Source organism: Lethenteron reissneri, chromosome 2 (genome assembly GCF_015708825.2).
Source record: "Lethenteron reissneri isolate LAM-NWPU_2019-01 chromosome 2, ASM1570882v1, whole genome shotgun sequence".
Taxonomy (NCBI): Eukaryota; Metazoa; Chordata; class Hyperoartia; order Petromyzontiformes; family Petromyzontidae; genus Lethenteron; species Lethenteron reissneri.
The window spans coordinates 5,929,436-5,943,621 of NC_083780.1; the positions used below are offsets into that span (position 1 = coordinate 5,929,436).

Below are 14,186 nucleotides of genomic sequence, written 5' to 3' on the forward strand. Positions count from 1 at the left end.
GCGGCCACACACAGCCACACGCAGCCACACACAGCCACACGCAGCCACACACAGCCAAGGAGCGCCCCCCTTTCCACCCCCCCCATCCCCACAGGGGCACGCAAAACGACGGTGCAGCACAGACAAAGCAAACGATCGCTAGATGATCAGAACAAGTGGCTAAATTCCGAAAAAACGTAATCGATCACGTGACGTTCCATCCGCACAAGCAGAGTTTTTGTGCAAAGGCAACCGCTGCGGTCACGGCACAGCTATTCAATCTCGGGATACGCAAATTAATTCGAGGATGGTCAGTCCCCCGATGCATTAAGGCAACGTGCGGATCCTCTCCGACCGTCGCCGCGAGGTCCTCGGGCTGATCGACGGCCGCTCCCCGCGTGGACGCTTCAAGGCCATCCGCTCGCCACTCCGTGAGCAGGATTTGCAGGAGGGAGAAGCTGAAAGCCGGAGGGGGTGATCGGGGCCAAGCATCGGGCTAAAACGCAGAGTTGATCGACGGTGCACGGCCAATCGGGATCCAACACGGGTGGGAAAATCGGCGGACGAAAGTTTAGCCGACGCCAACCTCAGGACACCTGGACTAGCTCGGCGCTGCCGGAAAAGCTGGCGCGCTTGGGCATCGGGTCGTGCGCGGAAAGCGGCGAGGTGGAGCTGGGAGCAGAGGACGAGGCAGAGGAGGACGAGGAGGAGGAGGCGGCGGCGAGGAAGAGGCGCGCCGAGCCCTCAAACTCCATCTGGCAGCTGCGCCGAGCAAGCCGCTGCTTCTCAAGGAGTGTCTCCTCGTGCCAGCTTCGGCGCGATCCGCGGCCGTCCAACGCCTGCAAGTGGGGGGAGAGGACAACAGGACACGCGGTGTTGAGGTACAGATGTCACGGTTTGACCATGGCTATGGTTAAGCGTTCGTGTTAGGAGTTACGGTTTAAGTTCAAGTAACTACGAATTTAATTTAAGGCCCTTTGCAGAGGTCGCAAACGGGTTTTGATTCCTTACCCGTACCCGGCCGCACCAGGGTCCCAATCGGGTACCCGTACCCGTACCCTACCCGATACCCGGCTACCCGTACCCGGCCGCACCAGGGTCCCAATCGGGTACCCTTACCCGTACCCGTACCCGATACCCGGCTACCCGTACCCGGCCGGGAATCGGGTAGGTACGGGTACCCGATTGCGACCTCTGGGATGAAGCCATGTTGCAGGCGCGGGTGGGTTGATTCTAGAAACTTGAATTGTGAGAAGAGACAAGACGTTGGGAAATGAGTGACAAACGGTTACTCACCAGTGACTCACGGCCTACCCGTACCCGGCCGCACCAGGGTCGCAAACGGGTACCCGTACCCGCCTGGGTACGGGTAGCCGGGTATTGGTAGGGTACGGGTATCGGGTACCCGATTGCGACCTCTGGCCTTTTGTCAAGCCACTGTCCCGATGCTGTGTGTGAAAATCAAGGTTTTTAACCAAGCTTCATCACGCTCGTCAGTGCAGGTTTTGTGAACTTGGGACCCAGGCCCAATTTAGGTATCTTTTCCCATGGCCGAGAATCGAACTCGGGTTGCTGGGTGCTTAGACCAGTGCACTAACCACTGGGCAAACACTCCCCCGTCATTTGGGTGTGACCTGCTAATATCGTTTAACCCACAGAAGAGGCCTCACAAAATCTCCCAGTGAGGTTTTCCCGACCCCTTACCGAGGAAACCTGAGCGGAGAGAACCCACGCATACAAGGGGATGACACTCAAGAGTCAACACAGTTCAGCAGCCGACTAGCTGCATTTCTCCTGACAGGAATCTCTCTCTTTCCTAACGGTAGGTGTGCGACACAAACGAATCTCTGTTCCATCCACCAACACCAGCCTCCCAAAACAATGAACTAAGAGTGATCCTGGCCACCGTGCCCAGCACAATGATTGGAGTGCACAGGCGGTCGACAACACGTGCCAGTGTGGTTAAAACCAGATCAGGTTCACGGTGAAAGTCAGTCACAAGCAGAAGAGAGGAGTCTGTACGTGAACTATCGGTGGTGCGCAAGTTATATTATGCAGGAGGTCGTCGGTTCGATCCCGACCCTGACGCCTGTATATTTGGAGTTTGCATGTTCTCCCTGTGGTCGCGTGGATTTTTCTCCAGGTCCTCCAGTTTGTACCTCCACATTTATAATCAGCATCACGCGTTTAGCGTATTTGGCTGCTATAAATTTCCACATGATAGTAAGCCGCGTCGTTGAGCTATCATTTGTGGCCAGGTTGCGTCTGACAAATAGGTATTATATAGCTCAGTGGGCCTTATCTAGTAAAATAAAAATAATTAGAATATTGAAGGCTATGGTTGTGGTCAGAGTGAGGAATCGGAATGCGGTCAACACTGTTCTTTACAAAGGCTACGCGCTAACACACAAGCGCACCTTGTCCCTCCGGCGGAGCTCCACTTTGGGATCCCACGGCCCAGTCAGCGAGGGCACGGACGGCGCGTGGGCCCACAGGCCGAGCTGGCGGTAGTAGTAGCGGTGTTGCAGCAAATGCTGGTGGAGGCACGGCTGTCCGTGCGCGCCGGACGTGATGCCCAGCAACAGCCCCGTGGCGAGGTAGTCCTCCACGCTGCAGCTCCTCTGGATCGGAGCGCTCGGCAAACGTGGCTCCGCGGAGTCTCGCGTTCGCTCATTCGCTTCCACCCGCTTGCCCGCGTGTGCGCCCGCTTGCCTCTTCACCCACGCGCCCGTCGGCGTCTCCGTGCCCATCGGTGGCTGCGTGCTCACGCGCGTGTCCGCGCTGGGCTCGGCGCTCTCTGTCCTCTCGAGTGGCGAATCCGGGTTCTCCATGACTGGCGAGAAATGCTTCGTCGTTGGCTGCTTTCGCTTCTGCGGCTGCGCAAACGTCGAGGGGGTCACGGGCAAGTGGATGTCGAGGCAGAGGGCCGCCGCCGCCGCCGCTGCTGCTGGCTCCCCCTCCCCGCCCCACTCGCGTCGTGAGCACAGAGCGGCGCCGTCGCCTGCAGCGTCCGCGTCGCCCCCCCGCGCCGTCGCCGTCGAGGCGCCCGCTGTGCCGGGCCGCTGACCGAGCTGCCCTGACCAAGTCGACGTCGACGCTGCTGACCGCGGTTCTTGGTTCGACTTCTGCTGATGCTGCTGCTGCTGTTGGCAAGGCAACGGGCTTTGCCCGCTGTGCGGCAGCTGCGTCTGGAGCGACGTTTGCTGCCGCAGCTGCCCGTGGAGTTTCTGTTGCTGCTGCTGCTGGTGCAGTTGTAGGTAATGCTGAAATTGTGTTCTGTGCAATGTGTGTGAGGAATGTTGCTGTTGCTCCTGCTGTTGATGGACTTGCTGCTGCTGGTGCTGTTGCTGCTGCTGGTGCTGCTGCTGCTGCTGCTGTTGCTGCTGCTGGACGTGGAGGTTTGTGCCCAGCTCACGCTCGTACTCCAGCAGCTGCCCCAGGAAGTTGAAGTTGGGTGAAATCGATGGGCGCTTCTCCTTTACAAACCTACAACATACACACAGAGCACCGAGCGTCAGCTCCTGTCGACGTGTGACGCGCCGAGAATCTTCCTCCCTGCGCTAAACTGAACTTAACAGGACAGCGAGTTTGCTGCTGGAAGGCGCTCGAGATATACACTGAATGGAGAGGGCGGATGTTTACACGGACATTTATTCGTCTAAATCGGCTCGAGCCTTGCCGTACATCACGTGCCTTGTGTGTAGCCACTTCTAATCTGAATCCCTCCCCTCTCCCCTGTGAAGACACGCTGCTTCCGGACAGCGTCGAGGCCCTTGCCCAGCCTCGTCTTCCCTATCCCCATCTCTCCTGACCCACCACTCCTGTTTTTGTCCGTTCCTCATCCGTAATTTTTCCTCTTATTTCCCTGTCACTCTCTCGGCATGAATTCATGTACTTGTACAATTTGTACTGATACACTTTTTTTAATTTGTATTTAGTAACTTGTTTATCTTTTCTCTACTTTGCACTCCTACCGTGTTTGTTGGTATAACCTTCTGACCCCGTGCCCCTAATGGACATCCGTGAGAAATAACTTCATGGCTTGTCGGATTCTTCCAGTCTAAACGAAGATTCTGATTCGATATTCCCTTTCCTGTTCCTCGTTCTTTTTCCATGCAAAGGTACACAGTTGCTTGTTTATAACCATACATAAATGTCTGGTGCCCGCTGAAATGTGTTGCTAGTGCCGTTAACCACCGCCTGAGCCTGCCAACCACGTACCACGCTCTTCCCCCCATAACATGCTCAACAGCCCCAATCTCATTTTACCCAAGACAAAATGCCGCGATACATTTCACGGAGCGAACAAACCAAAAATCGACGCCTGCATAAAAGTAACGCTTTGGGCAGAGTTGAACGGCCGTCTCTTACAAAAACTCACCAGCCAGGGAAGTCACAATACCCACCTAATTTCCCTCCATGTCTTCAACCCACGCGACGCTCGTCATCAATGAGTACGAGCGTGGGCGAGTGAGCCAGCCATCAGGTGAGTAATAAACGGATTGGTGAGCGAGTGGAGGGGGGTACGTGGGGGAGGCGGTGAGGGCGGGAGGGGGGCGGAGCGAGCGGGTGAGTCGGCAGGACCTGTAGGCGTCGTCCGATGAGAGGCGCTTGCAGCGCATGACGTACGCGATCGCAACGGTGGCCGAGCGCGATATCCCGGCGAGGCAGTGGACCAGCACGCGGCTCCCGCGCTCACGCACGCCCTCTAAGAGCGCAAAGCGGGTCGTGTGGTGGGGGGAGGGAGGGGCAGCCAGGCACGCACACGCAGACACACACGAATATATATTTTAAGCGATTTGTTTACGTTTCATATACTTTGCGCTCCCAGCGTGTTTTCGTATTGTTTGTTGCTGTAACGCTCTGAGCCCGTGCCCCTACTGGAAGTCTGCGGATAAAAAAGAGCTTCTCGCTCGTTGGATTCCTCCAGTACTAATAATATTTGCCGATTCGGATTCTGACATCGACTAGGATTGAGGCTGTGCGTGCGCGTGTCACCGCTGAAAAGCACCGGGCAGTCGGGACCTCCAGAACTCATGTGAGCACTCGCACTTTGCATCGGCCATGACATTTAAAGTAAATTTAAACTATTTTTTATCTTACCAGGTTTTCAGTTTCATTTCAGTTTCATTTATTTGGTATAGCCCTGTGAGCCATTCGGCTCTCTTGAATCGGGTGCAACCGCAACAAACAAAAAACAAAAACATGAACAAGGAAACATCTTAAAGTGACTATGCGCAAAAAGAAAATCCAGGAAAAAACTGCAAAGTCTTCCAGAAAAAAAGCACCGTACACCAACGCTGTGTGCAAAATCCCAGTGGGATGCCAGTCAAACAACAACAACAACAACCACACTCCGTACTACAACAAACAAACATGGCCAAACCAATTTTTTTTCGAAATCACCAAAATAAAGCCATAAAGCAATGTAACAGTGATCATAGGAACTGTGACCAAATTTCACAATAAACGACATAAACAACATGTACCAGGTAAGGCCCACGGAGCTATATAGCTCTTTTTCAGAAGCGACCTGGCCAGAATGATAGCCCAACCGTGTGGCTTATCACATAGAAATGTATAGCAGCGACATTAATTCTAAATGTGGAGGGGAAAACTGGAGGACCCGGAGAGAAAAACCACGCGAGGAGAGAGAGAGACATGCAAACTCCATATATACAGCAGGCGTCAGGGCCGGGATCGAAACCACAACCTCCTGTATACCAGGCAAGGTAGTTAACATCTCCTAGCCACCGTGATGATGACAAGAGTGAGAGAGAGAGACGCAAACTCCAAAATATACAGCAGGCGTCAGGGCCGGGATCGAAACCACAACCTCCTGTATAACAGGCGAGGGAGTTAACATCTCGCCACTGTGCCGCATGAGATATGCCATCCAGCCGAGCCGCACTAAGGGTCATGATTTTTTTTTATTAGTGGGGGGGGCGAGATGTGGGTCACGTGCTCACCGATGAAGTTTGCCGTGCAATCGAGCCAGGGCAGGATCTTCTCGCAGTAGCTGTCGTGCACCGGCACGCGCAGGAAGTTCCCCTCGGGGATGAAGTCCGGTCGCGGGCAGCCGACGCTCGCGTTCAGCACGTGTGTAATGCCGCTCTGCAGCATCACCTCCTGCGGTGAGCATGCGGGGGGGGGGGGGTGCACACAAAGACAAGGATTCATACTCTTAGGTTTTTTCGGTAAAGTCACGTAGGTAAAAAAATAATAATAAAATAAAATTGGTTTTGGAAGCCAACATCGGCCGTAATCCCTGTGGAGGTTCTTCACTTGACCCCTCTTCTAGCCCCGCCCACCTCCCCTTCTAGACCCGCCCACTTCCCTTCTAGCCCCGACCACCTCCCCTTCTAGCCCCGCCCACCTTCCCTTCTAGCCCCGCCCACTTCCTCTTCTAGCCCCGCCCACCTTCCCTTCTAGCCCCGCCACTTCCCTTCTAGCCCCGACCACCTTCCTTCTAGCCCCGCCCACCTTCCCTTCTAGCCCCGACCACCTCCCTTCTAGCCCCGCCCACCTTCCCTTCTAGCCCCGCCCACTTCCCTTCTAGCCCCGCCCACTTCCCTTCTAGCCCCGACCACCTTCCCTTCTAGCCCCGACCACCTCCCCTTCTAGCCCCGACCACCTTCCCTTCTAGCCCCGCCCACCTTCCTTCTAGCCCCGCCCACCTTCCTCTTCTAGCCCCGCCCACCTTCCCTTCTAGTCCCGCCCACCTGCCCCTACTAGCCCCCGCCCACCTTCCCTTCTAGCCCCGCCCACCTTCCCTTCTAGCCCCGCCCACTTCACCCTTCTAGCCCCGCCCACCTCCCCTTCTAAGCCCCGCCCACTTCCCTTCTAGCCCCGCCCCCCTCCCCTTCTAGCCCCGCCCCTCCCCTTCTAGCCCCGCCCCCTCCCCTTCTAGCCCCGCCCACTCCCTTCTAGCCCCGCCCACTGCCCTTCTAGCCCCGCCCACTTCCCTTCTAGCCCCGCCACTTCCCCTTCTAGCCCCGCCCACCTTCCCTTCTAGCCCCGCCCACCTCCCCTTCTAGCCCCGCCCACCTCCCTTCTAGCCCCCGCCCACCTCCCCTTCTAGCCCCGCCCACTTCCCTTCTAGCCCCGCCCACCTCCCCTTCTAAGCCCCGCCCCTTCCCCTTCTAGCCCCGCCCACATCCCCTTCTAGCCCCGCCCACCTTCCCTTCTAGCCCCGCCCACTCCCCTTCTAGCCCCGCCCACCTCCCCTTCTAGCCCCGCCCACTTCCCTTCTAGCCCCGCCCCATCCCCTTCTAGCCCCGCCCACCTTCCCTTCTATCCCCGCCACATCCCTTCTAGCCCCGCCCACTTCCCTTCTAGCCCCGCCCACTTCCCTTCTAGCCCCGCCCACCCTCCCTCTAGCCCGCCCACTCCCTTCTAGCCCCGCCCCCTCCCTTCTAGCCCCGCCCCCTCCCCTTCTAGCCCCGCCCCCTTCCCTTCTAGCCCCGCCCCCTCCCTTCTAGCCCCGCCCCCTTCCCTTCTAGCCCCGCCCACTTCCCTTCTAGCCCCGCCCACCTTCCCCTTCTAGCCCGCCCACCTTCCCTTCTAGCCCCGCCCACTTCCCCTTCTAGCCCCGCCCACCTTCCCTTCTAGCCCCGCCCCCTCCCCTCTAGCCCCGCCCCCTTCCCTTCTAGCCCCGCCCACCTTCCCCTTCTAGCCCCGCCCACCTTCCCCTCTAGCCCCGCCCACCTTCCCTTCTAGCCCCGCCCACCTTCCCTTCTAGCCCCGCCCACTTCCCCTTCTAGCCCCGCCCACCTCCCCTTCTAGCCCCGCCCACTTCCCCTTCTAGCCCCGCCCACCTCCCCTTTAGCCCCGCCCACCTTCCCCCTTCTAGCCCCGCCCACTTCCCCCTTCTAGCCCGCCCACTTCCCCTTCTAGCCCCGCCCACCCCCCTTCTAGCCCCGCCCACCTCCCCTTCTAGCCCCGCCCACCTCCCCTTCTAGCCCCGCCCACCTCCCCTTCTAGCCCCGCCCACCTCCCTTCTAGCCCCCCCCTTCCCTTCTAGCCCCGCCCCCACTTCCCCCTCTTCTAGCCCCGCCCACCTCCCCCTTCTAGCCCCCCCCCTTCCCCTTCTAGCCCCGCCCACCTTCCCTTCTAGCCCCGCCCACTTCCCCTTCTAGCCCCGCCCACTTCCCCTTCTAGCCCCGCCCACCTTCCCCTTCTAGCCCCGCCCACCTTCCCTTCTAGCCCCGCCACCTCCCCTTCTAGCCCCGCCCACCTCCCCCTTCTAGCCCCGCCCACCTCCCTTCTAGCCCCGCCCACCTTCCCTTCTAGCCCCGCCCACTTCCCCTTCTAGCCCCGCCCACCTCCCCCTTCTAGCCCCGCCCACCTTCCCTTCTAGCCCCGCCCACCTTCCCTTCTAGCCCCGCCCACCTTCCCTTCTAGCCCCGCCCCACCCTCCCTTCTAGCCCCGCCCACACTCCCCTTCTTAGCCCGCCACCCCCTTATAGCCACCCTCCCAGTCCCTGACTGACACATGTAGATAAGCTCCTCCCCCCTCCCGTTAACCAGTATATAAGTCTTGTCTCTGGATTTCTCTTCACTTAATACAGTAAATTTAGCTGTGACGGTCCCACCTGAAGACGAAAGACTTGTGTTGCCTCGAAACGTCGTGGTTCAATTTAGTTCTTTTCATAAATTTTTATTTATTATTATTATGTTACCTACGTGACTTTACCGAAAAAACCTAAGAGTATAAAGACAAAGATCCCCTCCTGTTATAGCCTTATAAGACCGTTGGGGCCAAGTGCTGCTGTTTGCGAGCACTTGTTAAGACCGGCACGCCACACGAAGGCATGTGGATGGCCAGCACCACGCACAGCTGACATTGTCTCCACTATGCTGACGTTGGTACACCGCACAAGGTGCTCGTTTAAGGCTGAGTCGATCTGGGGGAGGCCCAACATCGGTTCAGATATTCGTCAATGGTGTCGGCCGTGGGCGGGAATTGAACTCGGGTGGCCGGGTTCGTAGTGACCACTTTCCTTTGTGTGAATACCAAGGCACGCACAAATACATACGCCTCTGTGTACACTCTCAGGTTTGGAGAAATAAGACGCAGCGTAACTCTTATTGTCAACAATTGGGCCACGGTGGTGTGATGTTAACTACACTCTTAGGTTTTTTCGGTAAAGTCACGTAGGTAAAAAATAAAATTTAAAGTTAATAAAAGTAATAATGGAAATAAAATAATAAAAATGTGATTTATTATTTTATTTTATTTCCATTATTACTTTTATTAACTTTTTATTTTATTTTTTACCTACGTGACTTTACCGAAAAAACCTAAGAGTATGAATCCTTGCAGTCACGAAAGCTTCGAATCTATAATTGATGTTAACTACTTCGCCCAGGATGCGGGAGGTCGGGGGTTCGATCCCGACCCCCCGACTCCTCTATTCGGAGCTTGCATGTTCTCCCTGTGGTCTCGAGGATTTCTTCTCCAGGTCCTCCGGTTTTTCCTCTGCCTTTAAAAACATGCATTGAGATGATTGAGATTATTTTGGCGCTATAAATGTCCAAATGATGGCCTACTTTGTTGAGCTATCATTTGGCCAGGTCGCTTCTGAAAATAAGTTGATACCTCAGTGGGGCATTGCCTGGTAGGATGGGGATGGTTTCGTTTGAGTTGCGTTTGGGTGATATGTTTGCTTATCTCGTACTTTGCACTACTACCGTGTTTTTGCACTCTTCGTTGTTGTAACGTTCTTACAAGGTGCCCCTACTGAACATCTGTGAATAAGTAAACCCGTAAAAACAAAGTTTTTCACTCTAAATCCTTTATGCGTGGCGGCTAGAGTCCTCTCGTCCTCTGGCTTGAGATGGCTGCCACCTATGGGTCAGATGATTGTCTGCCAGTATTAAGCAATTGGTAATTAAATATTTAATTTGTTTTCCCTAAACAGTGTAAAATTTTGGGAAAAAATTTCACGAACATTAATTGTCTCGCACAACGAGTCTGTGTGCAAAATGTCAGCTCGATTGGATCACGGGAAGTGGGCTAAAAAACGACCGAAAGATTTGCACAGTCCTAAGCAAGCAAGCAAGCACGAAAGCAGGCAAGCAAGCAAGCAAGCGAACTTAATATAAAGGATTTAAAAATAGCTTCATAGCTCATCGGATTCCTGCACTATAAATAAATATTCTGATTATGTATGGCGAGGATACAGGAAAGTGGATGAGTTTACTAACATGCGGGCATTCCCGACCAACACTTCGATTCGTATTTAATTTAATGTGTCATGTCGCGTAAGTAATATGTGTGCCGTAAAGCCTACTCCACCCAACACAGCCAATGACCAAATATGTCAGGATATCGCCAACACCAAGGCAGCATTCCTAATCAAGGTGCTCCAGAGGTCTGTCTCGTTTACATTCATGAGTGAGGTTTTCAGCCACTTGCCTTGTTGAGGACGTCACGCTGAGAGCCGAGGTAGAGGTAGGGCAAGATGCAGGTCGGACCAGTGTCGCGAAGGTGCAACGAAGGGCTGGACACGGGCTGCGCAAGAGGTGGCGTGCGAGTGTCCACGCGGCTAGCGTTCTCACACAGCTGCGGGAACAGCAGCTGAAATGCAGCAAATCCACCTGCACACATGCAGCGCACACACAAAGACAAGATCCCCCCCCGTATAGCCTTAACAGACTGTTGGGGCAAGTGCTGCTAGCAAGCAGTACCTATGAAGGCCAGAACGGTACACGAGGCGGTGGGTGGCGAACACCACGCCCGGCCGCCTTTGTCTCCCTTGTGGCGATGTTTCACACTGCACTGGGTACTCATTTGAGGCTGAGTCGACCTAGGGGAGGCCCAGGACCGGTTCAGATATTTGTTACTGGTGTTGGCCGTGAGCAGGAATCGAACTTGAGTCGCCGGGTTCGTAGCGCAGCGCGCTAACCGCTACACCACCACTCCCCATACACACAGATACACACACAAAATTCTGCTTTCAACAACGCAAAAAATTCGGCGATTTCTTGCTCCAAAATAATTTGAGGTAGTGCTAATCCCCACCCTTATTGCAGCCTTGATCCATTATAGATAATCTTAATTCCTATGGTGGAGGCAGGCAATCCACAGGATAACCACTGTTGACTTGCCCACGTGGACATGACTGCCACCTTGTGGGCGATTCCAGGCCTCCCATTCATGGCGCTTGTCTGCCAAGCAAACGAACCCACAGCGAGATAATTACCCAACAGCCACCCGCAAAGTTAGCGGAAATTACCCGCAAATCACCAAACTGTGAGAACACAAAGCAATCATCGGCCCCTGGGGCGAAGCGACTGCAGACTGAGCCTGTGAAGCACAGCCAGGACCGGACTGGCCAGAGGGCAGCAGTCCATAGGGACAATGCCCGTGGGCCGGTCCATTCAGGGGCCGGTTGGCCGGTCTAATGTGCACGCTTCGTTGCTTATTTACGCTCTCAGTGAGCGTTCAGTCCCCATATTCGGCAGCCACACAGATTCTTCCTTACCGCCCCCATTTGTGTTTTTTGGACCCGGCTCCAAATGGCCCAACGAAATCGCACGACAACGTCACGCCAGCACGTCGCCACGTTGCAAATCGAGTTACTCCACAGACTGCCTTGCTCTTTTAGGATGAGGGGATTCTCACCATTGAGGAGGTAGACGTCGGAGAACGTCCGACGGAGCTTCCCCAGCAGCACGGACACGAAGCCGTGGGGCGGCAGCGATGCAGCGGACGGCGAGCGCTGGTCGTACACCACCACCACGACGCGCCCCCGGCCACCGGCCTCCACCTGCGTGACCACAAACACCGCTCGGCCAACGCTGCACACTCCGCACACTCTGCACACTCTACACATCCACCAAGATGCGGCTCTTTGGCTGACCCCTTACAGCTCTTTTGCTGCCCCCTTGCGGGAAGCCATTTAAAAAGCGTTTCAACTTCATTCAGTTTTTAAATCCTTTATTAAGTTCGCTTGCTTGCTTGCTTAGGACCGTGCAAATCTTTCGGTCGTTTTTTTAACCCATTCCCGTGATCCAATCGAGCTGACATTTTGCACACAGACTCGTTGTGCGTGACAATGCATTTTCGTGAAAAAAATTCCAAAATTTTACACTGTTTAGGGAAAAGAAAATTAAATATTTAATTACCAATTGTTTAATGCTGCCAGACAATCATCTGACCCATAGGTGGCAGCCATCTCAAGCCAGAGGACGAGAGGACTCTAGCCGCCCCGATGCCACGCATATAAAGGATTTATAGTGAAAAACTTTGTTTTTACGGGTTTACTTGTTTACACTTTCAAGCAGGGCACGGCAACCTCTCGGCTCCAGAGCCGCATGCGGCTCATTAAGGACGCTTCGTGACGTTATTTATTAAGCAGCACACCGTCTCGTAATCACCACTTGCATTGCGGCTCTTGAAATATTGAGGTTTTGTTTGACCAAATTCTAAAAAAGTAGTCTCCTTGTTACTTTGGTTGCCGACCCCCTACACTCAGAGGAGACAGAGCGACCGTGCATCCGTAGGCGCGAAGAGTTCTTCAACACAAGGGGAGCACGAAAGCTCCGTCAGCGCACCTGAGACCCGCTCGTTGCCGCGTGCTGCACGAGCTCCAACACGGACACCTGTCCTGCTGCAGCCGCCGCTGCACCAGCTTGGAGCAGCACACGTTGAGCGCCGACGCCACGTGGCAGCTGTTGAACTCGGCGAAAGTTCGCCCGTCGATCACGAGCAGGGTTGGCACGCTATTTGCGCGATTGGCAACACGTTCGGCATGACCATCGGCAACGTCAGCGGGACTATTAACGCCGTCAGCTGCAGGATCGTCGCCGCCGCCGCCGCCGCCACCGGCATCGCCGAAAACACCAAAAAAATCAACCCCGCTATTGTTGACGTCGGCAATGTCGTCGTGCCGGCGCCGCCAACGTCGCCGCATTCGCAAGCGCCGCCGCCCCCGCCGCCACAACCGCGGCCGCTTGAGTCCACCACCTTGCCACCAAGAACCGCCCTCTCCAGCATGGACGCGAGCATCTCCACGCTCATCCCCCGCACGCCCTCCCCCGACATCGCTGTCGCTCCTCTCTCTCTCTCGTCGCAGCGAACGTTTCCCTTGATGTCCCACTTCGATTGCAGTTAACGATTGCACATTAGGCTGCTGCTGCTGCTGCTGTTAATGGGGTCAATGCCGTCGACGGTAACTGATGTTTTTGGGGCTGAAAGTACTGCTGCCGTTTGCGATGCCGGTCCGACTTGTTGATGCTGACGATGATGATGAATGCTGCTGCAATTGCTGATATCGCTGCCGTTACAGTTCTGCTGTTGCATGGCGGCGGATGGTGCTGTTGCTGCCACTACTGTTGCATTCACCGCTGCTGAGGCTGCAGCGACACTGCCGAAGATGCAATTGTCAATGTTGACGATGCTGCTGCTGCTGTTGTCAGTGATGTTGTTGGTATTGCTGCTAATTGCTGTACTGTTAACGCTGCAACCAATGTTGCTGCTGCTCGTGTTCTGTTGTGGGTTGCTATTGATTATTATATTTAAATGGAATATGTCCATGAAGAGGCTGATACATCGTAAATGCAATTTAACTAATTTGATGACATCTTGAGTTAAGATTCCATCAAATGAAGGAAATTGAAAAAGCTGCATCTGGAAAAATGTTTTTTTACACCAAGATATTTCAAATAAAATTCATATTTAATCAAAAGTATGTGCTGTTTAAAACAATTACATGTTGTATATGCATTGTATACAAATGCCATTTAATTATTGCAATTATAAAATGTTAGACATCTTTATTAATGGTTTTTATTTAAAAAACTAAGTTATCCTTATGTCTTCAACATTTTCGAATAGCGATTGTAGTTTTTGTTATTTAAAACATGTGCAATAGGCTGAACAGAAGAAAAAAAAACTCAGATGAGTCGCAAAAGGAATCTACAACACTTGATAAGGTGATAGATTTTTTTTTTGAAAACACAATTCACGCGAATGTCAAAGAGCGGGACTTTCAAGATGTTATATTTGAGGGGGAGAGAAGCGAAGATATCAAATCAACTAATAAAATGTTAATTTAGATAATTATACACTTTTTCTTTTGAAGGTCGGTATTATTGACTGTGTTGAATGTTTAGTTAATTGTGCTTGTTCAGCGCTGCCAATGTAATAGCAGCGGCGGCAGCAACGCCAAATATTTGTTAAATTTTCGGTTGCAAAATAT

The 14,186-nt window shown here is 54.1% G+C and overlaps 1 protein-coding gene across 1 annotated transcript; it reads right to left on the bottom strand.

The window, feature by feature from the left end:
• Nucleotides 1-378: 378 nt before the first annotated feature.
• On the bottom strand, nucleotides 379-13,030 carry LOC133341739 (uncharacterized). The gene is made up of 8 exons (XM_061550405.1): nucleotides 12,753-13,030; nucleotides 12,589-12,708; nucleotides 11,609-11,784; nucleotides 10,400-10,581; nucleotides 5,949-6,108; nucleotides 4,564-4,687; nucleotides 2,397-3,465; nucleotides 379-818 (listed from the first exon to the last, which is right to left on the bottom strand). The coding sequence occupies exons 1-8, from the start codon at nucleotides 13,028-13,030 to the stop codon at nucleotides 567-569; spliced, it is 2,361 nt and encodes a 786-aa protein (XP_061406389.1). The 3' UTR covers nucleotides 379-566.
• Between the last annotated feature and the right edge of the window lie 1,156 nt (nucleotides 13,031-14,186).